At 42.2% G+C, this 27790-nt stretch overlaps 1 protein-coding gene across 6 annotated transcripts in view; it reads left to right on the plus strand.

Annotated features, from left to right (window-relative positions):
• The window catches only part of PTPRA (protein tyrosine phosphatase receptor type A), a 159197-nt gene that overhangs the window by 96770 nt on the left and 34637 nt on the right, over nucleotides 1–27790 (plus strand). For 5 of the 6 annotated variants that reach the window (XM_053890391.1, XM_053890392.1, XM_053890393.1 and 2 more), the window contains 5 exons: nucleotides 11627–11711; nucleotides 12907–12980; nucleotides 13207–13343; nucleotides 26532–26622; nucleotides 27539–27615. In XM_053890391.1, coding sequence (XP_053746366.1) covers nucleotides 11627–11711; nucleotides 12907–12980; nucleotides 13207–13343; nucleotides 26532–26622; nucleotides 27539–27615 — 464 coding nt within the window. Of the gene's footprint in view, nucleotides 1–11626; nucleotides 11712–12906; nucleotides 12981–13206; nucleotides 13344–22098; nucleotides 22193–26531; nucleotides 26623–27538; nucleotides 27616–27790 lie in introns of those variants that run through there. The other variant, XM_019462716.2, reaches the window with a different exon arrangement.

A 27790-nucleotide genomic window follows, 5' to 3' on the forward strand; every position in this document is an offset into this window, starting at 1 on the left:
TATTCTGTTATTGTTACAGTTGATGGGAGATTAAGGAGGTCAGGAATCTCAGTTGGTCAATCAGGACTCACAGAAACAGGGGCAATCGTAGGCCTCCTGGAGGCTGGTGTGTGCACAGATCCCAAGGCAGGACCATCTTGCAACGGTACCACTATAACGGTAGACATTTAGCTGTTCCTCTGCCCTGTACCTTTTATTTTATTTTATTTAAAAAATTTTTTTTAACATTTATTTATTTTTGAGACAAAGAGAGACAGAGCATGAACGGGGGAGGGTCAGAGAGAGAGGGAGACACAGAATCGGAAGCAGGCTCCAGGCTCTGAGCCATCAGCCCAGAGCCCGATGCGGGGCTCGAACTCACGGACCGTGAGATCGTGACCTGAGCCGAAGTCGGCCGCTCAACCGACTGAGCCACCCAGGCGCCCCTGCCCTGTACCTTTTAAACAAGGTTCTGCATAAACGCATCTCCTCCTACCTTTTATTTTAATAGTTTTTTTTAATAATAGGATTTTTACATAAGGACCTTATCACTGATAATTGTTAAATAGCAAGAACACAAGGTAAAGCTATTGTAATCATACTTTAGATTATTTTAGGTGTAATAGTTTATATAACTGGGTTTTTTTTTTTTTTATATCCAGAAATAGTATCCTCTAAACATTTGTGAAGAAGGAGCCCTTGAACTACAGAGTTCTAGAACCAGACACAGTAAGCATTCTACTGAACCACAGAGGCTCCTTCAAGTTTCTCAGCTCTCATCAGATCACCTGCTCCCCCTGGCTTTCATACTTTGCTAAAGTTGGAATCTAGAAAGAGGTTCACATTCTTGTTTAAAGAAGTATTTTTTTTTGATCATCATAGTAAGTGACATTATTGTGAACTCCATTTTTAATGGCTTTCCCTAAGTAATCATATATTCATTCAGTACCTGTTAGATGTGAGGATTCCAGAAAGAAAAAAATATACATTCCCTGTCTCATGGAAGAAACTCGTGAACACCAAGCATCAGAGCCCACTTGGCTACACACTATTTGGATATACCATGCAAAGTGTATTTGGATATACCATGCAAAGTGCTGCCAGGGAGCTTGAAAACATTTGTGCCTGGAGAGTGGGAAGGAGGCATGAGGATGAGCTTTAGGCAGTTTAAATTAATATGGTGACTGAGGAAAATGAAGATGCACCAGGTAGGGTGAAAGAGTAAGTCAGGTGTATGAGGAACTGTGCACCGTTGATGTGCATGAGTTGGGGAGTGGCCAGATCTAGCCTCGGCACAATGGACCCGGTGGTACAGTGGGCCCAAGGGTCAGGGTGTCTCTTGGTGATGGGAAGGAAGGAAATGATGACATAGTCAGATTTTTGTTTTAGAAAGATAACGCCAGAGGCCTTAGGGAAGATAGGTAGGCAATGGAAATTAGTTTCTCAGTAATAATTTGGCCCTAGACAAGATTGGGCTCAGCCCAGTGGTTTGGGCTCTTGAGGCAACCTGATGATTTTTGCTGTTTTTAGAGCCAATAGGAAGGACTTAACATTTTAACTCTGCCTTTGAGAACTGATAAATACTTCTGTCAAAAAGTGTAGAGATGACACAAAATGGACCTCAGGAATTGAGCTAGAGGAGTATGACTTTTACTTCAGTGGTTATTTTTGTAGTTGGCCAAGGTGTGTCTGAGTCTTTAAGTGACTCACCTGTCTACATGTGAACCCTTAGAATAACATGACCCTTTGTTTTCTTGGAAAAGGGAGATAGCAAATAGACGTCTATTGTCCCAGAATATCATTTTAGTATTTTTGAAATTCTGTCCCATAGGGGCGCCTGGGTGGCTCAGTCGGTTAAGCGGCCGACTTCGGCTCAGGTCATGATCTCACGGTCTGTGGGTTCGAGCCCCGCGTCAGGCTCTGTGCTGAAAGCTCAGAACCTGGAGCCTGTTTCAGATTCTGTGTCTCCCTCTCTCTGACCCTCCCCCATTCATGCTCTGTCTCTCTCTGTCTCAAAAATAAATAAATGTTAAAAAAAAAAAAATTAGAAATTCTGTCCCATAGTCGGAGTCTAAAAAGTGAAATTTTGCTAGAATGGATAGTGGATAGGAGGTGGGGGAGGGCAAGGAGTAGACCAATGTGCTTGCCTTGCCTACTACGCCAGCCTGTATCATGCAAGGCCACCTCTCTGGAAGACCTAGACCAGGACATGCCTTAGCATGATATGACAAGTCTATCCAGTTATGGAGGAACTCTAGGAGAGTGCCTTGATCCTGAGTCTGTGTGCAAGTCTGAGATTTGATACAGGGAGCTATAAGTTCTCTCCTCTTTTGTTAATAGATCTGAGTCTCCTTCCCTCACAGCAGTGTGGAGATGTCTTTCCTATCTGTATTGTTTTTAACCATATCAAAAACATGGGTGTAGGGGCACTTGGGTGGTTTAGTGGGTTAAGTGTCCCAACTCTTGATTTCGGCTTAGGTCATGATCTTATGATCATGAGATTGAGCCCTGTGTTGGCTTCTCTGTGGGCATGGAGCCTGCTTAAGATTCTCCCTTCCTCTGCCTATCCCCCGCTCATGTCCATGTGTGTCCAACTCTCAAAAAAACCCAAAAACCATGGATATAATTCGTATGTCAAAAGGTAAAATCTTGCTTCTGTGACAGAGGACTGTTCTGGCCTAAAAGCATGGAATAGTTAAAGTGGTGCTGTCCTGTAGTTTATGAAGAGCCTGGAGAATAGTGTCACTTCGTGGTTTTGCTTTAGAGTGGCAGCTTTTTATGGACAAGTTAATGTCTGTGCTTAGTCTCCTCACCCATTCAAACAGGGCTAATAATGGTATCTAAGGGTTCTTAGGTTAATTGAGTGATATAATATGTGCATGGTGCTTTGCTCTGTGCCTGCTATAGAAGTGCAAAAATACTCACTGTAATAATTTTTTATTAATTCCTAAGTTATCAGGCCAGCTGAGTCTCTTGTCACATTGCTTGCAGTTGTTGCATTGGTCATACACAATACTGCACTGCTTCCTGGGACTTGTTCCATCCATCCATTCATTCAGGACTTGTTCTGACCACCCCACTTTACATCACAGAATGCTTCCTCCATTTCCTCTTTTACCCTGCCTTATTTTTCTTCACAGCACTCATAACTACATGTATTATATATTTCTTTACTTACCTGTTCTTTCTTCCCTACTAGACTGTGAGCTTCATGAGGGTAAGAAATTTTGATTTTATTCATTACTGTACCCTCAAGACCTGCCTGACACAATAAGTCACTCAAATATTTATTGAATGAAAGAATAAATGCTGAGTGCAGGGATATCTCAGTGTGATCTTGAATCCATGCCTTCAAGAAATTTGTAATTTAATGGACATATAGTCAATGACTTTGATTCAGTGTGATTAGTGTTGTAGCAGAGTAGGTACATAGTGTTATGGAAGTACAGGAAATGAGCCGTTACTCACAAAAGGTGATATTTGATCTGGAATTGTATAAGTGGAGAGGTGGTAATAACATTCTAGATCAGGGTTTGGCAGACTTTTTGTATCAAGGACCAGATAATATATAATTTCAGTTTTGCAATCATACTATCTTGGTCATATCTATTCAACCCTGCCTTAGTAGTGCAAAAGCAGTCATAGATAGTGTGTAAATGAATACGGATGTGCTGCAATCAAATTTTATTTATACAAGCTGGCAGTGGGCTACATTTGGGCTGTAGTTTTCCTGTTTTAGACAGAGACTTGCCTGAGCCCAAAATCTGGACTGAGGTTCTCTGCTAATATGTGAACTTTTGGATGCCAAGGCCAAGTGTCTTCCCTTGACATCAGGCACTTTGCAAATGCTTCTTCTTTTAAATCATCCATTAACTGGAAGAGGTGGAGAGTGATAATACGTTTGTATTTCATAAGGCATTCCACAAAGTTTCCAAGAGGTTGTCACACTACTACTAAGTAGGGTAATAGGTATTTGAACTCTCAGGTTTGTCTGACCCTAAAGCCCCATGCTCTGGAAATGGCTTTCTTTTGACCTCCTGCTGAAATGAAAATTTGGCTAGATAATAACTCCAGGTTCAAAGTGCTTCCTAAGAACTTGGTAGACAGGGCACCATTGGCTTTGGCGATGGTATTATAGATGTGAAGTCATACATAAATCTGATTCTTGTTTCTCTATTACAGGGAAACTTTTTTCTTCCGTTGGAAGTTTTTAAGGGTGGCTTCTGGTTAATTGGTTGATTGCAATCCAAAGTTTTAAAAGCTTGGTCAGGATGTATCTAGGTAAATCTCCTTTTTCAGTATTGCCACTCAAACTTGATGATCCCTTTTGGCCTGATAACTGAGCAGACTTTCTTGTATACTTTCTTTCCTTCCTACCTTACTGTTCTCTTCTTTGGGAACTCCTAGATCTGTCCAGTTTGTCTCTTTACTGTCACAGTTTCTATCTCACTCTTACTGCTTTGTGTCTTGGAAACTTCCATGATGTGGTTTTTCACATTACTAATTGGTTTTTCAGTTTCATGTGTTCTCCTGTTCAGCCTTTCTGTTGAGATTGTTTTTCCCCCAGTCGTGTTTTAGTTTCTAAGAACTTTCTTAATTTTCAAATTGCTCCTTTCCCTCCCATTTCTTTTGTTGTAGTAAAACACACATAGCAAAATTTACTATCTTAACCATTACTAAGTGTACAATTCACTGGCATTGAGTTCACTGACACTGTTGCGCAATCATCTCCACCATCCACCTCCATAATTCTTTTCATCTTGTAAAATTGAAACTCCATACCCACTAAACTGTAGCTCTCCATTCCCCCCTCCCTCCAGCCCCTGGCACCCCCCCATTCTACTTTCTGACTCTGAATTTCACTACGCTAGGTACAAGTGGAATCATACAGTATTTGTCTTTGTGTGACTGGCTTATTCACTTTGCATGAGGTCTTCAAGGTTCATCCATGTTGTAGCATATGTCAGAATTTCCTTCCTTTTTTAAGGCTGAAAATATTCCATTGTGTGTGTATACACCATTTTGCTTGTCTGTTCACTCACCAGTGGCCATGTGGTTGCTTCTGCATGTTAGCTGTTGTGACTAATGCTGCTACAAACATGAGAATACAAATATCTTTTCAAGATCCCGCTTCCAATTTGGGGGTGGGGGGGGCATATACCCAGAAGTAGAATTGCTGGATAATATAGTAATTCTATTTTTAATGTTTTGTGGAACCACCATACTGTTTTCAACAGTAGCCGTACCATTTTACATTCCTACCAGCAGTGCACAGGGCTCCAGTTTCTCCACATTCTGGCCAACACTTGTTATTTTCTGGAGTTATTTGTTTGTTTGTTTGATAGCAGCAGTCCCTGATAGGTGTGAGATTGCTCCTTGTTTTATAGTGGCCTTTTAAAAAAATTGATGCAGTGTGCTGTTGCAATATATATATATTTTTTAATATGTATATTTTTAATGTTTATTTATTTTTGAGAGAGAGAAAGAGAGCATGAGTGGGGGAGGGGCAGAGAGAGAGGGGTAGACACAGAATCTGAAGCAGGCTCCAGGCCCTGAGCCGTCAGCACAGAGCCTGACGCAAGGCTCAAACTCACGAACCATGAGATCATGACCTGAGCCAGAGTCGAACGCTTAACTGACTGTACCACCCAGGTGCCCCGCAGTATATTTTTAAAGATTATTCTATTTAAAGAAATATTCTATTTCTTGTATTGTGTCTGTTTCCCAGGACTGCCATCGCTGTCCTTGGTATCTGTGAAGGTCACTTACAGAGCTCTGGTTGAGCTTTACCCTGGAACATTGAGTGGATTAGAATGTGCTCACAGTAGGTATCGCTTCAGGAGGACAAACAGAGACGTATCCTAAACTAGGGGTTCAGTCATGGTTTAGGAAGTTGGACGCAGTTCTCCTGTAGGTGGAGCTGCCTTCCTTTCTTTTTTCCCCTTCTTCATGTCTTGTAGCCACCTAGAATTACCTCAGGCCCAATCCTTGCCCTTTCTCTGTCATCAGGGCTGACCCAGGAAACTCTCTATGGGCCCAGTGTACCTAGCAGTCATGTGCAATGTAAAAACCCTTTCTGGGTGCCAGTTCTAACCAAACCAGAAAAAAGCGTTTATGAGGCAATCGGGGATATTTAAACAGTAAGTGAATATTAGATTAGATTAAGGAATTAATGTTGCTTTATAAATAGGTTAATGGTATTTTGGATACGTTAAGAATCCTTGTCTCTTAGTGTTACATATTGAGATAATTACAGCTGAAATGATAGGTTCAGCTTTGCTTTAAAATAATCCAGTGGGGGAGGGGTGGCGCCTGGGCAACTCAGTCCTTTGAGTCTTGATTTCAGCTCAGGTCACGATCTCATGGTTGTGAGATCAAGCCCCGAATCAGGTTCCATGCTGAGTGTGGAGCTGCTTAAGATTCTCCCTTTCTCTCTGCCCCTCCCCTACGTGTGCACGTGCTCTCTCGCTCTGTCTCTCTCAAAAAAGAAAAAAAGAATAAAATAATCCAGAAGAGTGGGTATAGACCAGTGGTTCTCAACTCAGGGTGGATTTCTCCCAGAGGACATTTGGCAATGTCTGCAGATGACTTTGGTCATCACAATTGAGGTTTTCTGCTGGCATCTAGTAGGTAGAGCCTAGGGATGTTGTTAAACATTTTACAGTGCATATGACAGTCCCCCCACAACAGAGAATTATCTGGCCCAAAATGTCAGTAGTGTGAGGTTGAGAAGCCCTGGTAGAGATTTAAAAAACTGACATATAGTGATAACGTTGGAAGTGAAGTGATATGTACACAGGAATTTGCTGTAGTGTTCTCTTTATGTAAGTTTGAAAGTTTTCCATAATACGAAGTTTAAAAATATATGTGCAACTTATATTTAAAAAAAAAAAAAAAGCCATCAGCACTCTCTGACAGAACTTCTACTCTATATAGAGTGCTGTTTTCCCAGCTCAGTCTGAATGGGGCACACAGCTTGTTACCCAGCCTGTGGGTGTACGGGCCCTGCATTGACAAACCTTTGGTTAAATACCATCCTGCTACCCCAAGGCCTACATTCATCCACGGGTGGGCCTGGTTGACTCTAAGCTTGGGGTGTTTCCAGGCCCAGACTTGTTGAGCTAGTACTTAACCTTTCAACTGGAGGCTCTTTGGCTCTGATTGATCTCTCCAGTAGTCCAGTCCTTCTGCGTTGTCTTCTGCAGATCCCTGTTTCAGGTCTACTAATGCCACTCTTTGTTGCCTTCCAGATTTGCTTTTGATTCATTAGTATTTTTATATTTCTTCTATCATTTCAATGTAATTTTGGGAAGAGAAAGAAGTAAGATTATGGATTCAGTTCACTCTCTTGAGCCAGATGTCTCTAATTACCTTCTTTTTATGCGTGGTGGACAGTCCTTTGTGATTGACATTTAACAAAGCCATATTTAGCGATAAGTCATTAATCTAGTATTTGTTTAGTGCCAAATGTATGTGAAATTCTGTCTGGGTTTTAAGTATGTGGTGAGAAACAAAGCAGGTACATAATTCTTGCCCTTGTGGAATTTATGGTGTAAAGGACGGACACTCATTAATCAACTACGCTCAAATAAGTATATAACTACAAAGTGTGGGAAGTATTATCAAGAGCAGTAACAGAATGCTTTGTGAGAATAACAAGGAAGATAGCAGCCAATACTGACTGAATACATACCGTGCGTACCTGGTTACTGGGCCAAGAACTTTACATGGATGATCTCATTTAATCTGCAGATAACTTATTTTAGAGATAAGGAAACTAAGACTTCAGATCCTAATTTAGTTTTAGGAAGTCAAGAGAGACCTCTCTGGGAAAAGTAACACTTAAAATGAGAACTGAATGACTAGGAGGTAGCCAAGCAAAGAACAGAGAGAGGCTATGTAAAACAGGAAGGAATAACATATTTGAAGGCCTAAGGAGGGAATGAACGCAGCATGAAGGGTGTTAGAGGCAGAAGTGGAGTGAGCAAGCAAAGTGTAGCAGGGGATAGGGTGGGCAGGGGCCAGCGGGGGAGGTTGTTCTACGCCAGGGTAAGGGAGTTAGATTTCCTTCTAAAGGCTTGGGAAACTATCCAAAGGTTTTATAAGAGAAGATGGTCTGACTCGCTTTCTTAGAGACCACTCTGCCTGCTTTGGGGAGAATGGATTGGCAGTGGACAGAGGCTTACTGTGGTCCAGAGGAGAGAGGATGGGGATTGAAACTACAGTGATGGCAACAGGATGGAAATAGGCAGACAAATTTGAGGCATTGATTTTAGCCCTAAAACATATTACTTGTAGCTGGGTTGGATATAGATAATAAGCAAGAGGAAGAAATCAAGGGGATATCCACGTTTCTTGAGCAGCAGGGTGCGTGGTAGTGCTGACTACTGAATGGTGAGGGAAAGGTTTTAGACACGGAAGGTTTCACTGCCTGTGAAATTTAAGTGGAGGTGGCATATAGGCCCAGAAGAGAGGTCTGACCAACCAGTGCAAATGTGGGCACTGCTAGCATATCATTTGTGCTTACAGCCATCTGTCTGATCAGATTGGCTAGATAGAGGTCAGGAAAGAGTGCCAGCGTGTGCCTGGGTGGCTCAGTCAGTTATGCCTCTGACTTCCGCTCAGGTCATCATCTCATCGTTTGTAAGTTCGAGCCCCACATCGGACTCTGTGCTGTCAGCACAGAGCCTGCTTGGGATCCTCTGTCTCCCTCTGTCTCTGCCCCTCCCCTGTTCACACTCTCCCTCTCTCAAAAATAAATAAACATTTAAAAAATTAAAAGAATTTAAATAAAGAAAAAGAAAAGAGGCCAGGACGGAGCCCTGAGGAAGTCAGACACTTTGAGACCTGTTGTTGGAAGAGGAACAGCTAGTAAGGTTAAAATGAGGTGGAGCAGCCAAGAGGTAGAAAATCAGAGGAGTGCTTTGTTTTGGGAACCAAGAGTTGAAAGTTCTTCAAAAAGGAGGGAGTACGTAGCCGGTTTGAATGCTCATTTCATATGAGAGCCACATACCAGGGTGTGTTTGAAAATTGCCATCAACATGGGGCGCCGGGGTGGCTCCATCGGTTAAGCGGCCGACTTCGGCTCAGGTCATGATCTCTCGGTCCGTGAGTTCGAGCCCCGCGTCGGGCTCTGTGCTGACAGCTCAGAGCCTAGAGCCTGTTTCGGATTCTGTGTCTCCCTCTCTCTCTCTCTGACCCTCCCCTGTTCATGCTCTGTCTCTCCGTGTCTCAAAAATAAATAAAACATTAAAAAAATTAAAAAAAAAAAAAAGAAAATTGCCATCAACAAAGAAGCATGGTATACCTCCCATCTCTTTTAAAAAACCTTTCCATCCCACATCTCCCTCCAGCTGCTGTTCCTTCTCTCTGCACCTCTTTATGGTCAAAGTCCTCACCTCAGAGACGAGGTAGTATCTCACTCTCTTCTCTTTCCATCTTTATTTCACTCCCTTTCGGCTTTCTCACCGACTGCTCAACTGAGACCACTCCTTGAAAGGTCACCAATAGGGGTGCCTGGGTGGCTCAGTTGGTTGAGCGACCGACTTCGGCTCAGGTCATGATCTCACAGTTTGTGAGTTCAAGCCCCGCGTCGGGCTCTGTGCTGACAGCTCGGAGCCTGGAGCCTGCTTCGGATTCTGTGTCTCCCCCTCTCTACCCCTCCCCTGCTCACGCTCTTTGTCTCTCTATCTCTCAATAATAAATAAACGTTAAAAAAAAAAAGTCACCAATAGCTGCTGTCTTGTCATATCTTGTTTCACTTCTCTGTGAAACTCACCTACTTAAAATCTATTGACAGTATCTGATTGAGTTGATTACTCCCTCCTTGAAACACTCTTTTCTTGGCTTTTATGATGCCATATTCTGCCAGATTACTTCCCATCTCATGACTGCTGCTTATGAGTCAGTTTAGCTAGCTGATCTTTTAAAAGAATGTAAATCCAGTTATATTTCTTCCCTTTTCAGAGCCCTCCAATCACATAGCGCTTCTCATCACATTCAAAATTAAATCCACACTGCTTACCATGGCCTACAAAGCCCCAAGTCTTCTGGCTCCTGCCCACCTCTGCAGTCACATCCTGTACTAAAACTGGCCTTTGTGCTATTTCTTGAACCTGCCAAGTTGCTAAGGGAGATTATGCTTGCTGTTCTCTGTACCTAGAAAGCTCCTTGTGCAGATCTTTGATGGTTTACTTCTTCACATTATTTAGACCTCTGCTCAGTGTAAGCACTATAGACCTTCCCAAACTACTCTAAAATAACCCCCTCTAGCCCATCAGTCTCTCCCTTTACTCTTCTTCATAACACTTGCCCTTGTCTGAAATTGTATGTTTACTTGTTTGTGAATAATATGCCCCTACTTCCCCCAGATTGTAGGCTCTCAGTCACTTGTCTGCTTTATGACTTCTCTGTTCTCAGAGTCTGGAACAGTGCCTCGCTACAGTTACTGATCAAGAAGACAAGTCTTTGGGTCACCTGGGTGGCTCAGTCCAACTTCAGCTCCAACTTCAGCTCAGGTCATGATCTTGCAGTTTGCGAATTCAAGCCCCGAGTCGGGCTCTGTGCTGACAGCTCAGCCTGGAGCCTGCTTCAGATTTTGTGTCTCCCTCTCTCTCTGCCCCTCCCCCACTCATGCTCTGTCTCTGTCTGTCTGTCTCAATAAAAAATAAAAGTTAAAAAAATTAAAAAAAAAAAAGACAAGTCTTTGAGGTGACAATAATGGATGTAATCCAGACCATATGTGACAGGATTGACCTTTGCATGGGAGGGACACGCCCTCCCTTTTAGCGAAACGGAAATGGTGAAGTTAGTTACAAACACAGACTAGTTGTATGGTTCGTGGTGGGGGTGTGGGACTGGAGGAGGATGAGTCGGCACCTGGTTAGCTGCCATGAGAAAGGAGGCTAAGTATTGGGTGGATAGGAAGCCAGGTCCTTTGGAATGAAGGGAGGAGTTGTTCTGTCTCTGAGCCAGATGTTGCTGTAGTTGAGCTCCTGGTAAAAGGTAGCCATGCAAAGAGGTACAAAAGAGTACCCGGCATTTTTAGATACGTAGTGCTTAAGGATCTAATGTCCGTTGCTTTAATCAGGAACATTATTCTCTATGCCAGGAAACCATTTGAGTTTACAATAGGAAAACTGCCCTTTTACCTTCCTCTCCTATCCTCTAGATGGAGCCCATTGAGACTAGGACAGAGTGCACTGATGGCCCTACACACCTAGCTTGCCATCAGGATTGATATGTTCATGCTTTCAAATATTTGAGGGTTTTTTGGTTTTTGTTTCTTGTGTGTGTGTGTGTGTCTGTGTGTGTCTGTGTGTGTCTGTGTGTGTCTGTGTGTGTGCGCGTGCACGCGCTATGCACTGTTTTAGGCTCTATAGCAATGAAAGAAACAGAGTCTCTGCCTTATAGGGCTTTTATTCTAATGCAGGGAGCCAGTAAACAAATGTCCAAATCAGAGATGGGATGGGCGTGTCACTCTGGGTCCTCACCCTACCTTTTGCCTCGCCTTCCACCCACACTGGCCCTGGGGTGGCAGTGGAACATGTTCTGTCTCTCACTCACTATCCATGGCCTGCCATCTACAGAAGCATTGAGTGAGCTCTCCATTGCATACGATGGTAATGACGTATTCTCTCCATTTCAGATGAGACGCCAATTATTGCAGTGATGGTAGCCCTGTCCTCTCTGCTCGTGATCGTGTTTATTATCATAGTTCTGTACATGTTAAGGTGAGCATGCTACAGCTTCTACGTTCTCTTGGACTCTGTTTCAATACCCCAGGGTCTCAGTATGCCCACACAGTCCAGAAGATAGTGAGATAAGAACAGTGAATAGGATAGAGGGGACTGCCTTGTGATACTAAAATTAAAATTCTACGTAGTAATGGTTTAAAAGCTCTACATGGTCTTCCTCAAGACCCAGCCCCTCCGCTTTGCTTCCGTCTGCCCAAATCCAGTCCCCAGCTCCAGTTTAACCTAAAGCCCAGGATGGTGGTTTGAGGTTGAGGGAAAAGATATAATCTGTGTCATTGCTGTTAGGTGGGTTAAGATCCTCAGATCTAACCCTACTGTAGCAACCCCTAAAAGTACCTGAATGGAGAAGGTGTGCTGACTAGAGACCTATATTTCTAGTTGGGGGTTTGGGGACACACCTAAGATCTAGGATCCCTGACCCTGGTGTGCTGAACTGAACGGCGTGAATTACAGAGTTCCCCCTTCTGACTTTCTTCAGGGTCCTCTAGATATTGTTCATCAAACAGGAAGGAAAAGCAAGCAAGGGGAAGCCAGGGGAGAGAAGAGAGAGATGCATTTGTCCTCTTCCTGCTAAAGTTACTGCCCTGGCTAATTGGGATTAACTCTGCCCTTATCTTTGGCTTAAGCTGCTCTGTGCTCCCTCTGTTCTTTTGCAGGGAAAAAGAGAAGGGAACCTTACACACCCCTACAATTTGTCATGTGTCTCCACCATTCTGCAGGAGACTTGTAGCCAGACCTGTGCCCACCCAGTCTGAAGCTCCGGGCTTCTCCCTGATTGCACCGGGGAAATACCAGCATTTTAGCTTAATAGGGATATTCTTATCTCCCCTCCACTGTATTCTACTCACTTACCCCTTCTCCACCTGGTGTGGCTGTCATCTCCAGTCAGTCCTGGAACTGGAGCCACACAGAGGAGCCATACAAGCCAGAATATACTGTTATGGCACCTGGGTTGAATTCTAGTGTGCTGAGGATGAGCAGGAACATCCTGAGGCACTCGATCACCCTGTAATGGAGCTGCCTCAGCATGTGCAGGACCTGTCTCTAAAAGAACATGTTTATTTGGTAAAGGAGATTTAGGATGCTGAATTGATACATGGAAACATAAAGCTAGTGATTGGTCTCTCCTGACTCTATGCTTGCTTTTTCACTATGAACATTTTCTCATTAGGTTTAAGAAATACAAGCAAGCTGGGAGCCATTCCAATTCTTTCCGCTTATCCAATGGCCGCACTGAGGATGTGGGTAAGGCCCCCCCTTAATGACATGGGGAACCTTCATGGAGAATAAAATCAAGAAATTAGGGGTTTCCCATCCTAAAAGGGCAGGGAGGGGGAAGACTTGAAGAAAGCAGTCCTGGTTTTTGGAGGCCTGGTGCATGAGATAGAACACCCAGTTTAGTCTCCAGAGAAGGGCTGGGTCTCCAGAGCACCTGACCATGACCAACCTTCCTCCCCCTTGTATACTGCAGAACCCCAGAGTGTGCCACTTCTGGCCAGGTCTCCAAGCACCAATAGGAAGTATCCACCCCTACCCGTGGACAAGCTGGAAGAGGAGATTAACCGGAGAATGGCTGATGACAATAAGCTCTTCAGAGAGGAATTCAATGTGAGTTCTTTGCCGAGGCTGGTGTGTCAGCAGGGAGGAAGGCAGACCGAAGGTCGGGCCTTTTGAGTCACGGGGTAGAAAACAGGTTTCTAACGGGTTAAGAGGTGAGAAATTTTCTACCAGGTTCATCTGACTCCTTTCCTATGTGATCATAGACAGGAAATGAAATAGGGTTTGCCTCACCTCTCTCATCTACCCATCCATCCATCCATCCATCATCGCATCTGTTACTTTGTTTGTTTAATAAATACTTACCAAGCATCTAATATGTGTGAGGTACCAAGGATTTGCTGGGGAGCAAAAACAGATCCAGTCCCTGCACTCAGGGAACTCACTGTCCAGTAGGAAAACCCCCATAAATAAGAACAAAAATATATAAATTCAGACAGTAATATAAGACATAAAGGACTGGTGCATAGTTGTAGGAGCCTATATTAAGAGGTGGCCTTTTAGAGTCTGGAACAGGGGTCGCAGAGTGTCTTAAGCAATAGACAATAGGAATAAGTCAGTATAGAAATGAAGACCATGAAAGACTGCTGAGCACAGGCCTCATTTGGGGTATTCAGATTTGTACTTTTTTTTTGTAACTCCCTTAAGGAAGCTGAACATGTTTGTGGATCTACCAGTTGATATTCCCAGCCACCAGTTCTGATTCCAGTTCAGAACTTCCTTGAAGAAATGTTTTAATTGAGACCTAATCATAGGCGAGGGCATTGGTAAAAGTGGTGTGGGAAATATTGCAGGCACTGGAAATAGCAGGAGCCAAGCTATCACTAGTAAGGGTGGGTAAGGGAAGAGCACATCCAAAAAATAAAGAAGGGCTGTGTGTGACTAAAGGGCAGAGACTTGGGGAAGTGGTAAGATACGAAACTGTGTAAGGCAACTGGGCCAGGCTGTAGATGTTGTGGATTGTGATGAGAGAAGAGAAAGCCATGGACCAACCAGATTTATATTCTGAGAAAAATCATTCTGGCAGCTAAATAGAGAAGAGCCCATAGGGAGACCAGAATGGATGCAGGGAGTACAGTTAGGGGCTGCAGCAGTTGTTAAGTGCCAAGGTGCTGATAGGTTGACGAAAGATGGTAATGATTAGAGAGAGGGGGATGGACAGAGAGGAACAGTTCCAGAGTTGGCTAATTCATCAACTGGGGCATTGTTAAACTCTCAGTCTCCTTCACATCTTCCTACTCAGCCATGTGTCAGCTTTGTCTTTTAGGCTGACTCCCCTCATGTTGCCAAAACGTCTTCCTCAGTTCTAAGTGCCACATGGAGGTATAACAAGGTCCAGTGGGAAAAGGATGACTGTTTCTTCCTGTGTGTCTCCTTTTATCAGTGAGGAAAACTTTCCCAAGAGCTTCTGAAGACTTCCCTTGTCACATGCTCTTTCTTAAATCAATCACAAGCAAGGGAGAATTAGGCTTACTGCAACTGACTGAGATCAGTCCAGATTTTTCCTGTGTCGTGTCGGGGTTAGGCAGACAAGCCCACAGAATGGAAGCCATAGTAGCAAGGGGGAAGGGAAGAATGGTTATTGGGTGGGTGAGTCACCACTCATACCTGTTTTATCACTGAAGGGCTTAGAGGAGTGGAGAGTGATGTGAGCAGCTTTGCACTCTGAGAAAATCATTAGCAATGATGTGGAGAATAGATAGGAAAGAGGCAAGAGTTAAAGCAGGAGACCATTTACCGGGCAAGAGTTAATGGAGTAACTTGGACTCTTTTTTGGCTATTGGAAAAATGGCATTGTGTAGTGCTCATTATTGATTGGGAACATTTACCTCATCCCCGAAGATAGCACCCAGCCTGAATACCATAGCTAGGTCCCAAATAGCCACTCTACTGTTTCATAATCTATAGTGCCCACTGCTTCTAGGTAATAGGGTTTGTGACCTCATGGCCAAATGTCTTTTTTTGTGAAATGAGTTTTTTGTTTGGAGGAATATTGCCTGAGATAAAACATTCCAGTAAATCCCTGGATGGAGGTGGTATTCCTAGAGGTGTGGTAGGCAGATTTAAACAGATATTGTGGTGAGAGCCAATTGCCATGCTACCATGGCCACTGTGTTCATGGGTTCATTGGGCTAGCACCGAAGGTAGTGGAGGAAAGGGCCGAGCAACATCTCTTGGGTTTTTAACGGTGAATGCTATCTGGTGAGCATACAGGTGAAGCATAAATATTTCCTGTCTTTCTTGTTCCAGTTGTCCACCACCCAGGGATCGGCTTAGATCCTGACCTCCAGTGAGGTAGTGTGATACCTTGCTTGAAGTTCTGTTTCCTGGAAGGATTTCTCTTCTGTACTCATTCAGAACATCCCTTAAGTAGATTATCCTGTATTAGTCCACTTCCAGAATGGGCCAGTATGTCTCACAGAGCCATTTGTGCACTAGGCTGGACTTTTTTCTTCTGTTAACTGTTGATATCATTGGGAAGTTAGGTGTGTCTAGAGTGGCTAGGTGGCAGGTATTCTGTGCACATCACTTCCATCTGGTGGTAGAATTTTGTTGGACATGTTTAAATTTGTGGCTTGTTAAGTCATATACTACTTAGCTGATAATGGGCAGCTGAAGTCACTTGAACATCTAGTTACCCATGGTCAGGCTTATCGTCTCTACCAGAGCCCGATGCTAAGCTAGCAACCCAGCTAAACTTGCTGACAGGATCATGGTTTTGTCCCCAAATCCTAAACTTTTTCATTATGATTTTTCTGCTCAGCCTTAAGCACAGACAGTTAGGGTCCCACAGAATCAACCAGAACCAATTTCTTTGTGGCCTGGGTTAGCTAGAGAGCCTTCTCTCTTTTCAGATCACTCAGTAAATGAATCAGAACAGGACACCAGCATGCATGTGGTATAGGCTGTCTTCAAAATCTAAAATGGCTCAGCATGCATCAGTCCTTCCTAAGGAGGGAGGGGGATGGGCAAGGAGCAGCAACTTGTCCTTTATGTTGGAGGGGATATCCTGACATGCCACAGGTCTTTGACTTTCAGAAAATCCGGCAGAAGTGGCAGGCCATATTTTTGATGTCCAGCCTGAACAGCTAAGGTACATAATTCCTTCAAGTCCTGTGAGCTTGATGTCATCAGCATAGTTGTCAGGGTGATGCCCTGTGAAACAGACAAAATCCTCATGAACCAGATCACATCAGAGAGAGGTCAAGATGATTAATCCCTGAGGCTGCTCCTGCCATGAGAACGGGAACTGCTTCATGTAGTCTTTGTGCACGGTAGAGGAAAAAACAGCTATTAGTCAATAGCTATATTCCAGCAGTTATGCTGATTTGTAGAAAGGAGAGTGCATCTGGAAAAGCACCTGTAAATCGGCACCTCTGCACGATTCGTATATTATAATCTGACATCCTTAAAACACTGCCAGTCTTTTATGCTAGTTTATTTTGTAGTTTGCATGTGGGGAGGTGGTAATAGGAATCATCAGAATAGCTAATACTAGTATAGTTAACTGAGCACTCGCTTCATGCCATCACTAAACTCACACATGGAGATGTAGTATCTCATTTTCCTGCAACTTATAATCTTCTGTAGCAGTTCAGACCTCTGTAACTCACCTAGAGACTTAGCCTTTTGGCAAAGCTTGCATTTGCTCTTGCTATTTTAATGGTCCTCTTTATCCATTGGATTAAGAGACCAGTGTTGGTATTCTATCACTTTCTCTAGATAGCTGTTCCAACCATACATTGGGAAAAATAGGTAGTTCCTAATGTGTGCAGTTTGGGCCAAAACTCTTTCCATTTCCTGGCCTGCAAAGGGTCCATTCTAACTAGCATAAAATAGTGACATTCTGGGTTCCCAGGAATTAGTTAGCTCAAGGCCAGAACCTAATAGATCCCAAACAGTGTATTTCTCTTTACCCCAGGGAGCTACCATGGTAGGTGGCTGTGGATTCTTAAGGGAAGATGAAGAGGAAGTTCATGGTATATGAGTGTTGATGTTATGGGGCAGAGTTCTTCCTTACATATGCCTAACACTGAAGGGTTCTGGATCGTGAACTGACCCAGGCCAGGAGTTGGGTGCAAAGGAGCCCTTTCTGTACCTTAGTGGTCTAGGCAGTCCCCCTTCACTGACCTAGGCTAGCTGCCTCCCATTTTTATTATTAGGAGCCTCACAATGATTTATCCACAACTAGAGATGTCAGAGCCCTGGTGACTATGGCCTCTGAGGCTTCTTCCATCCCACTAACATCACGAATCTCATTTTGAAGCCAGTCCCTTCCACCAGCATCTGACTCTGGTAAAGACTGGAAAGCACTTCTGAAAGATTCCAGTGCTTTCCATACACACGTGCACTCTCTGGGAAGGCAAATGTTATCCTATCAGGGACACAGTGAAGGTGTCACTCAGAAGGTTGAGCCTCTGGGAGCCCCTGTAGTACTGATATCCCACACTTTGTGCCAAAGGCTTTCTGGCTTTTCATTGTTATTTAGCTGGATTTAGCATTCAGTCCAGGTTTCCACTGGCCAACCTAGCCTGCCATTTTGTGGCCAGTCTCCTGAGCTGTTACACTACCTGCAGAAGTTCACTTAACCATATTATAATTTGAAATTAGAAATTTGGCCTTATCCAAGAATGATGCTCTTCCCTCCTTGGTCTGAAATCTCTAAAATCTGTATCAACAACTATTCCTATGTGATTTTTGATGATCCAACTCCATGAATTCCTGCAGTTTCCTCTAAGTATTAGCTCTTTTCTTTTCTTTTTATTTATGTATTTTAACCTCCAAATTGTGTTGTGCTTATATCCTGGCTATCCGTGAGCGATGAGAGCTGAGTTATGGGGCAGTTTTCTTCCTCATAAAAGTAGGGTGCAGTGGAGAGCATAATAAAGATTTTTAGAAGTTGGCTTTCTCCCAACTCCTCTGTTTCGGCATCATTTTCACTGTCTCACTTAAGGCCCTGTCTTTCACATGAGCCACCCAGGAAAGATGTAAATTCCATTAGCATTAACATTCAGCAGTCAGCAAAATACTGAAATCTTAACATTTGGCTCACCAAAATGCATGGCACAGTCATAGAAAGGCCCTAAGTTTTGTGCTGTCTTTGGACATAAACATTTGATGTTGGAGCTGGGCTTTTTCTTATTATCTAATAGTGTCGGAAGTTACCCCACACCTTGGTTTTAATGTTTCTCATTTCCTTTTAATTGGGATTCTTCCGCATCTTTACCACCAGTGAGAAAATATCCCAGGCGATTGCAAGCAGTAACTGAAGTCGGGAACTATGGGTGACTTGCTCTTTCTCATCCTGTAACTTGGTTGATATTTCCTTTCCCTTCGTCTGAACCCAGTGATCAGGGGTACATCGCCCTCATTTCCCCCCTCGGTCTCTCCACCACAGCCCTGTCTAATACTAAACTGCTAAGTCAGTTAAGGTTTTTTGTTTAAAAACAGAAGTCAACTCAACCAAATTAAGCAACAACAACAAAAACCCAAAGCATTAATTGGGAAGCATCAAGCTAGGGAAGCTGGCAGAATCAAAAGCTGATGTGGACTACTAGCCCTGGGGCAGAACAAGCCCTATCCTTGTGGCTCTGGGGCTCTCTAGAGAAGCCTCTGCTCCTTTCTTGGTATCACAGTCCTGAGAATCTGGTCTGGCACAGTGCAGCTCAGGTGTGACTGTGCCCACATCAGTCAGCCCTGGCTGGAAAGAGAAGGAGTAACACATAGGGCAAACATACCAGCTTGTGTCTACTGTCAGAATAATATGATCATGGGGTGAGGAAGGCCTTTTTAAGCAAAACACAAGATTCAGAATCCACAGTGGAATAGATTGAAGGATAATAAATATATTAAAATATTAAATGTTCCTATGAAAAATGATGTCATAAAATGGCCAACTGTTAGAAACGGTTTGCTGCAAGTAGAGAATTTTTCATAATACACAAAGAGCTTCTATAAACCTGTGAGAAAAAAGTAAACAGCGCAGTAGAAAAGTTAATAGTTCATAGAAAGAAACCAAATGGTCTATAAACATATGAAAAGCTCAACTACATATAGTAGTCAAGGAAATCCAGATTAAAACTAACCATTATTTTGGGCCTGTTAGATTTGAAAATTTAAGAAGATTGATGAAGTATGGGCAAAGGTATTGGGATACAGATATGCTTATGCACGGGTAGAGCAAGTTTAAATTGGGATAGCAGTGGAGGATGATTTGGCAATATCAATCAAATTTTAAATGTTTATACTATCTGACCTAACTTCTGGGACTCTAACAGAAAACCAAGTATGTATTTGTACGAGGTTGTTCATTACAGCATTATTTATAATAGCAAAGAAAATAAAATGAAAGGCAAATACCTGTCAAATCACAGAATGGCTAAATTATTTCTTGCATCTATTATGAAATTCTAGGAGTGTCTGGCTGGCTCACTTAGTAGGGCATGCGACTCTTGATCTCAGTGTCATGAGTTTAGGCCCCATATTGGGTGTGGAGCTTACTTAAAATAAAGATTAAAAAAAGAGGGGCACCTGGGTGACTCAGTCAGTTGAGTGTCCGACTCTTCTCCTCAGCTCAGGTCACGATCTCAGGGTCATGAGTTCAAGCCCTGCATCGGGTTCCACGCGGACAGCATTGAGCCTGCTTGGGATTCTCTCTCTCTCCTCTCTCAGCTCCTCCCCTGCTCACACGAGTGCATGCATACTCCCCCCCGACCCAAAAGAAATAAACTTTTTAAAAAAATAAATAAAAATAATAAAAAATGTCTTGACCTAGATTTCTAAGTCATTGTTATGGGAGAAAACACATTGCAGAGGACTATACATGGTATAATCCCATTTTTAAAAAATACTTCTTACTTTTTAAAGGTTTTATCTTTTTTTTTTTAAGTAGGCTTCACACCCAGCATGGAGCCCAATGTGGGCTTGAACTCATGATCCTGAGATCAAGACTGGAGCTGAGATCAAGAGTCTGATGCCTTACCGACTGAGCCACCAAGGCATCCCCTAAAGATTTTATTTTTTAAAATAATCTCTACACCCAAGATCTCTACACTCATGACCCCAAGATCAAGAGTTACATGTTCTACTGACTGAGACAGCCATTTGCCCCCCAAAATACTTTTTAAAGTCTGGAAAAATACTGTGAGCTATGAGCAGTGATTAACTACAAGGAGGGTAGAATATAGGAGAGACATGATAGGGAACTTTCACTTTTTACTGAATTATTTGACTTTTTTTATAAGCATATTCTTTTCATAACATTTTAAAAAGTAGAGTTTTTTAACATGGTAAATGAAACTAATGGAGCTTAGCTTTAGCATAATATCCACTGTACTTTAATGGATATATAACATGTGGAATAAAAGTTGATGTCCCAGCTTGAACTGTGCCCAGGAGTCTTGTGATCCAGTCTCTTTGGAAAGGAATATCACAAATGGGAAGTTGTTGTGGAGAAAAATTGGACCATGGAGGTGAACAGCTGAAGGGATAATAAGCATAGGACATGACAGCTGTTTTCAGATATTTGAGGCTAAAAGGAGAGTGTGTAGCATTTCTATGAAACCCAACAATGGTTGAAAGTTCTAGGCGATGGCCTTCGTCCTAGAGGTATAAGCTGGACGTTTTAAATTGGCCAGCATTTGTCTTAGAAGCATTGAATTTATCTAAAAGAAACACTCTGAAAAGCCACTTATTGAGGTCCCTAAAGCATGTTCAAGGCTTAAAAGAAAAAGACAAAATTTAGTTAGCTTCTGAGAGGAAAAGTGACAGAGAAGAGAGAGAAGAGTGGAGACAGTGAGATGGTCTGGATCTGCCATGTCACATTGCAAGCAGGATGTGACACCCTCCCTGCTCCAACTCATGACTCTACATCCTTATAGAGACAGCTTAACTCTTGGACTTCCAAGTGGCGAAGCATGTGTGTGTGATCTGGCAACAGAACTGTGTGGCATCTGAGTAAGGGGAAGGCAGAATAGCCTGTACATTGACCGAGTTGTCTCTAAATAAATGAATCAGAGTCAGAAACCTATAGGCATCGACAGGAAATGTGTCAGGGGCTTTGGAATTCAGAGGCCAGGGAGTTGGGGGTTTGGGGTGTCCAAGGGACAGAGAAGGCTCCAGCTGACCTCTGAGTTTTCCACTAGTCAGTGTAAGGTAAATACAAAAGAAATGTGTGTCTGGGTGTTGGGTCCTCCTAACCAGAACTGTTGCAATGAGATGAACTGCCTTAAAAGGAAGTAGATACCCTGTCGTGTCAGAGTCCTTAGGCACTGATGACTCTTGCTTGGGTGAGAGTGTTTGCAAGGGGATTCAGATTTAGAAGAGAATGAGACCCAGCAACCATCTGGAGATCTTAGGCAGCACAGTGAGGCAAGAAAAAAAATGAAAGGCATTAAGGATTAGAGAAGAAGAAACAAAATATGCGTTTTTGCAGAAGAGAATAATTGTCCTTGGAGAAATCCAAATACCCATCAGCTAAATTATTAGAATTAATAAGTTATTTTAGCAAGGTTGATAGATACAAAAACAGCATAAAAAATTAATGAATTTCTACACATAAGCCACAATCAGAAAATCAAATAATTTGTAAAATATGTCATTTACAGTAGCATCCAAAAGGAATAAATTTATCAAAATTTTACAGAATCTTTGGAGAAAATTATAAAAATGTTTGAAGGCATTAAAGAAAAAGCCTAAACAGTGAAGAGTTAAGATCAGTGAATTAGAAGGCTCAATATTGTAAAGATGTCAATTCTCCCCAGACTGATATATAGATTCAATGCAATTCCCATAAAAATCCCAACAGGTTTTTTGTGGAACTTGACAAGCTGATTCTAAAATTTATATGGAGGAGAAAAGATTCAAGAATAGCCAAGACATTCCTGAAGAAGAAGAACAAGGTGAGGAGACCTGCCTTACCAGATATAAAGAGTTATTACAAAATTAATTAAGACAGTTTTGTATTGGCACTGGGATAGACGGATTGACCACTGGAACAAAATAGAGAGCCCCAAAGCAGATTCATGTATGAGTGGAAACTTATTTATGGCAGAAATACCATGGCAGTTTAAAGGATGGTCTTTACAATGAGTAGTGCTGGGACAATTGAGTAACCCTTTGGAATAAATGAAGTTGAATTCTTGTTTCATACCAAGGTGTAGACACTGTAATTTAAAAGACAAAAACAATGAAACATAGAGATAGTAATGGAGGGAAGTATACTTATGAACTCACAGTGAAAAAGGATTTAAGATTTAAAATGTTGATAAAGGGAAACATTGATAAACTTGACTACATTAAAATGCAAAACTTCTGTCCATAAATAGATATGACAAAGAAAACGAAAGCGCAGGCCACAACTTTGTAAAATATGTTTGTAACAGTTGTACTGACAAAGGATGCGTATCTAGAACATATAAAGAACTCCCACAAATAAATAAAATAAATAAGCAATCCAGTCGAAAAGTAGGGGAAACACTTGGAGGGAATCCTGTTGACCAGGAAACTATGGAAAGATGGTGAACCTCATTAATAATCAAGGAAATGTAAATTAAACCTACATTTGCTATATTTAAAGTCTGACAGCAAATGTTGGTGAAGATACAGAAAAACTAAAACACTTCACGTTGCTTTTGGGAGTGTAAATTGGTACAACTATCTTGAAAAACAGTTTGGCCTTATCTGGTAAGATTAAAGATGCTCATACCTGAAACTCTTGCACATGTGCACGAGGAAACACATACAAATTAGTGCTCAAAGCAGGATTGTTAACTGTAAACAACCCAAATATTCATCAGTAGTAGAATGGATAAATAAATGGTGTGGTCTCAAAATGGAGTGCTACAAAGTAGTTGAAGTGAATGAACTTTGGCTACCTGGAGCAACCTGAGTGAATCTTCAGAATATAATGTTGGGCAAGAGAAAAGGTCACCCCTTGATTATGATTCAATTTTTATTAAAAAAAAAAAAAAGACTGAACAAAAAAATATAAAATGTTCAGAGATACAGAATGTGTGGGATACAAATAAAGTAAGGTGATGGTAAACACAAAATTCTGCGTTTACTTGTGGGAGGAAAAGGAAGAGGATATGAAGAGGAAGGGCCCAAAGAGAACTTCTAAGTTAAATTGTGTGATGGAGGGGCGCCTGGGTGGCTCAGTCGGTTAAGCATCTGACTCTTGGTTTCGACTCAGGTCATGATCTCAGGGTTTGTGAGTTCAAGCCCAACATCAGGCTGTGGGCTGATAGTGAGGAGCCTTCTTGGGATTCTCTCTCTGCTCCTCCCCTGCTTGCTCTCTTTCTCTCTCTCGGAAATAAATAAATAGACTTAAATTGTGCAATGGATATCCTTTTTTATAAATATAAAAGTTGAAAACATTTTTTTTTTTTTTTTAAACTTGACATTTAAAAAAAATGATTTCATTCATAGCCTGGCTTCCAGAAAGAGCTTAAGCAAGGGATGACATGGTCTTTGATGCCACCTAGTGTTTCTAGAGATTTTAACATCTGGTAGCCTTCTGGTTCAGATGCTTGTGCCTCTGTGAACTAGGTTTTTCAGAGTAGAAACTGAAAGTATAGAGTTCCCCGCCCGCCCCCCACCTTGTTTTCACCCCTGCCCTGGATTCTTCAGCGTGACCCTTTGCATGTAGCACCAAGTTCTCTGGGTCAGGCCCTTTCTTTTCTCTTGCCAAACAATGGTGCCTGTTTCTCCCTAACTTTCCTTTTAGGGGTCTCAGCCTTGCTGGAGACCTAGTTTTCCTGCATCGTCACTATGGGAAGCTGGGAATGCTGATTGGACTATAAGGTGTGGTCATTGTCCTAACTGACCCCTGAGGCCTATTTTCAAGAGTCTTGCTGTCACTACTTGTGCTCTACATCATTTTAGATAAGGGGTGTACGGAAAAATAATGTCTCTGGCTTGTCATGAGGACTTGTATCTCATCCTGCCCTGTAGCAGGGTGGAAACCTTTGGACATCTAGCCTGTCTGGAAGAAGAGAAGGCAAACCGGGGGTGAACTGGGAAATTCCAGTCTTCAGTCAGGTCTCTGTTCCATGTGCAAGAGTCCAGCCCAGGAAACTCCCTTTTCCCCTTTAGGTACTGGCAGCGCAGGGTCTAAGGAAATGCCTCTCTCCGTAAAATGACATGCAGAACCTGCAGGGCTTTAACTCTGAAAGGAAATTCTCATGAGCGAGTGAAGGCAGGTGGACTATGAGACCCTGACTCCTGTTAGGGTCTCCCACTTTAGTTTCTCCTACCGTGATCTTGCTTGTTCCTGGGAAGTGTATTTGTTCTCTTCTTAAAGCTTTTGCATCTGTCTGGAAAAATTTGTTGCGTTTAGGCTGGCATTTCTTTTATTTAATGATACACTTCTTTGATATTCAAAGCTAGAAACCTGAGAGCCATCCTTTATTCCTGTCTCTCTCTTCCCAACCCACCTTCCCATCTCTAATTCTAACTCCAGAATATGTGTCAGATGCATCTTTCCTTGTACCATCATCCTTCATGCTCCCATTCTTGCCTTCCCACTGGTCCCTTTTCCACATAGCAGCCAGAGCGATTCTTTAGCATGTAAGTTGGAGTACAGTTGAAAAGCCTTACATGGTTTTCTCATACACTGAAAATAAAATTCAAACCCTCTGTTCAAGGACTTACATGGAATTGCACATACTATCCTTGCCAAGCTTCTCCCCTCCACTTCCTCTTGCCATCCTCACCAACCACATTCCACGTTGTCTACCGAATACCCTCACTAACCTTTCATTCGCCTCACACAGCCAGGCCTTCTCCCGCCTCTGGGTCATCACAGATGCTGGTCTCTGTGCCTAGAATACTACTTTCCACACTTCTCCTTCCTCATCGAGACCTACCCTTAATCTAAATTTGGGTATTTCTTAGGCTTTCTGATACTTTCTGTAGTAACATTCTGTTCTTTCATTGTACTTATCATGGTATGTAATTTATATTTATTTGTTTTATTTGTTTAATGTCTTTCACAAGTTTGTACTGTCCTTGAGAACAAGGACTGTGTATATGACTGATTCACTACTGTTGGCTCTGTATTTATCCCAGCACCTAATAGGTACGTAACGTATATCTGTCAACAAAAATAAATGAAAAGTAGTACATGAACCATGATTTACTTAACTGTTCCCCTACTGTTGAAAACTGAGGTTGTTTTCAGTTTTGGGTCGTTCCAAACAATGATAAAGTAAATAATTTGAGCAAAGATTTTTATTTCCTCAGGCTAGATTCTCAGAAGTAGAGTTGCTACGTCAAGAGTATGGATACTTTTAAGGCTTATAAAACATATTTCCAAATCATTTGTCAGAAAGGTTATCTAGGTTGGAATTTGAAACTTTCTTTTTTTTGCTTTCTGAATTTTGAATATATGGAGCATGTAAGAAGAAAGCAATTCAATTAATAAAACTTAGCTTCCCACTCCTGTAAAACTAATTTATTGAACGCTTATTCTGTGCCAGACATGAGATTATGGTATTTACTCCTCATGTGGCAGATATCATTAGCCCAGTTGTACGGATGAGGAAATGTCCTAGAAAGTTTAACAGATTTTCTCAAGTTCATACAATCCAGACTATCTCATGTCAAACCATTTATTTCTACCCACACACTTCCCAGTGCTAAAATGGTGCAGATTCAGTGTCACTTAACCCAAATCCTCTGCTTCCTAACTGCTGTGTCCATGTGAATGCTCTCCCACCCATCTGCTTGTCCTTGCTTTCTTGCCACGTGGTACGGGCGACGGGGCTGCCATACCCTTCAGGTCCCTAGAGAGGGCTTAACTCAGCTGACCATCCAGACCCCTCCTGTGTGGTTCACTCTGAGATGCTTCTCATCTTTGCATGTTGGTTAACATGGGGATAAATGGCCCATCCCTTCAGTTCTGTCCCCATTCCTGTTTACAGGGGTGGCCCATTTTGACCCAGCATTGTAACAGATCCCTAACCACTCAGTAATCATATAAAGAGCATGCTGCACTTTTAGTAACAGAAAGGGTATTCTGCCCCCTGGGGATTCTTGGTGTTAAACTCTAAGGAGCTTGCAGGCTATATTTAGAGGAGAGGTGCACTCTCTGTGTTAGGCTGCAAGTATTCCCTGGGCCCATCTTTTTCCCCCAAGTAAGGGTACAACTTGCTGTCAGGTTGGGGGATAGTGCAGCATTTGGCATGTTTGGGATTTATCCCTGTTAGTAACTTCCTGTAATTTCTCTTAACCTTTCAGGCTCTCCCTGCTTGTCCTATCCAAGCCACCTGTGAAGCTGCCTCCAAGGAGGAAAACAAGGAAAAAAATCGATACGTCAACATCTTGCCTTGTGAGTGTTCATAGAGTTTCCTGGCGTGTAATCTGAAACTGCATCTCTAGCCAGATTTTTTGAGGATGGAAAGAATCTCGTGGTTGATCATAGGAGAGCTGGTAATAAGAGTAGGGTCAAACCTTTGGGCTGGGAGAGCCTTTGTGGACCCCAGAGTGACCCCAGGTGCTCATCAAGTTCAATGAGGAGCTTGCCCATAGGCCTCAAGTTTCTGGGTCAAGAGGAGCAATTTCACCAGGACCAGATAGGAAGTATGTGGTTGTTACAGGTTTTTGTAGTGCTTATCGCAATGAAATCCTAATACAGAGTTCTCTTCATTAACCCCTTCCCAGAGTTAGTCATTGCTAGTCAGTTGATTTATAACCTAACAGACATTTGTCTAGGCCAGTGGTCTCCAAAATGGGGTGTGTATAATCCAGTGGGATGGGAGAGCAAAATGTTGAACTGTGCTTTGTTTTTATAATTGCCTTTTCAAAAAATATCCTTTAAAAAAATTTCTGGTGTATTTTTGGGTACATACTATAATAGAGATCACTATACTAGGCCTTTATAGATACTGAAGTTTTCTTATTAATATATGAATATATGCATATTACATAATTTTTTTAAATGTAATTGGTATCCTGGTTACATTGTTCTGACTTTTTTCTTTTAATGGTGTATATTGGCAGTTCATCTGTCAAGAAACAGAAGCATTCACTTTCCTTTTTATCAGCTGCTTACTGTTGCATGTTGTGAATATATCTTAATTTATTTAACTAGTCCCTGGATTATAGCTGAGATGTGTCCAAATTTTTGCTGTTATAAACAGTGCTGCATTGACATCTTAATACATGTGTGTCTCTGTGCACATAGGCACAGATGTCTCAACCGGCGTGGTTGTATCGTTAACTGAAACGTTAAATTTTTTTTCTAGATGATCATTCTAGAGTCCATCTGACACCAGTTGAAGGAGTTCCAGATTCTGATTACATCAATGCTTCATTCATCAATGTAAGGAACTTGAGCTTTTCTCATTATTACCTTGAATGACCATTGGCTACCATCTACTGGCTCCTTCCCAGCTGCACATTAGAAGGAGTATTTGTGATTGCAAGTTTTCCCTAAGGAGTCTAATTTTTTTAAGAAACTGAAAAATTCTTTTTTTTTTTTTTAATTTAACTTGTTT

This window comes from Panthera pardus, unplaced genomic scaffold, assembly GCF_024362965.1.
Source record: "Panthera pardus isolate Hobbes unplaced genomic scaffold, ASM2436296v1 HiC_scaffold_25, whole genome shotgun sequence".
In the NCBI taxonomy this organism is placed as follows: Eukaryota; Metazoa; Chordata; class Mammalia; order Carnivora; family Felidae; genus Panthera; species Panthera pardus.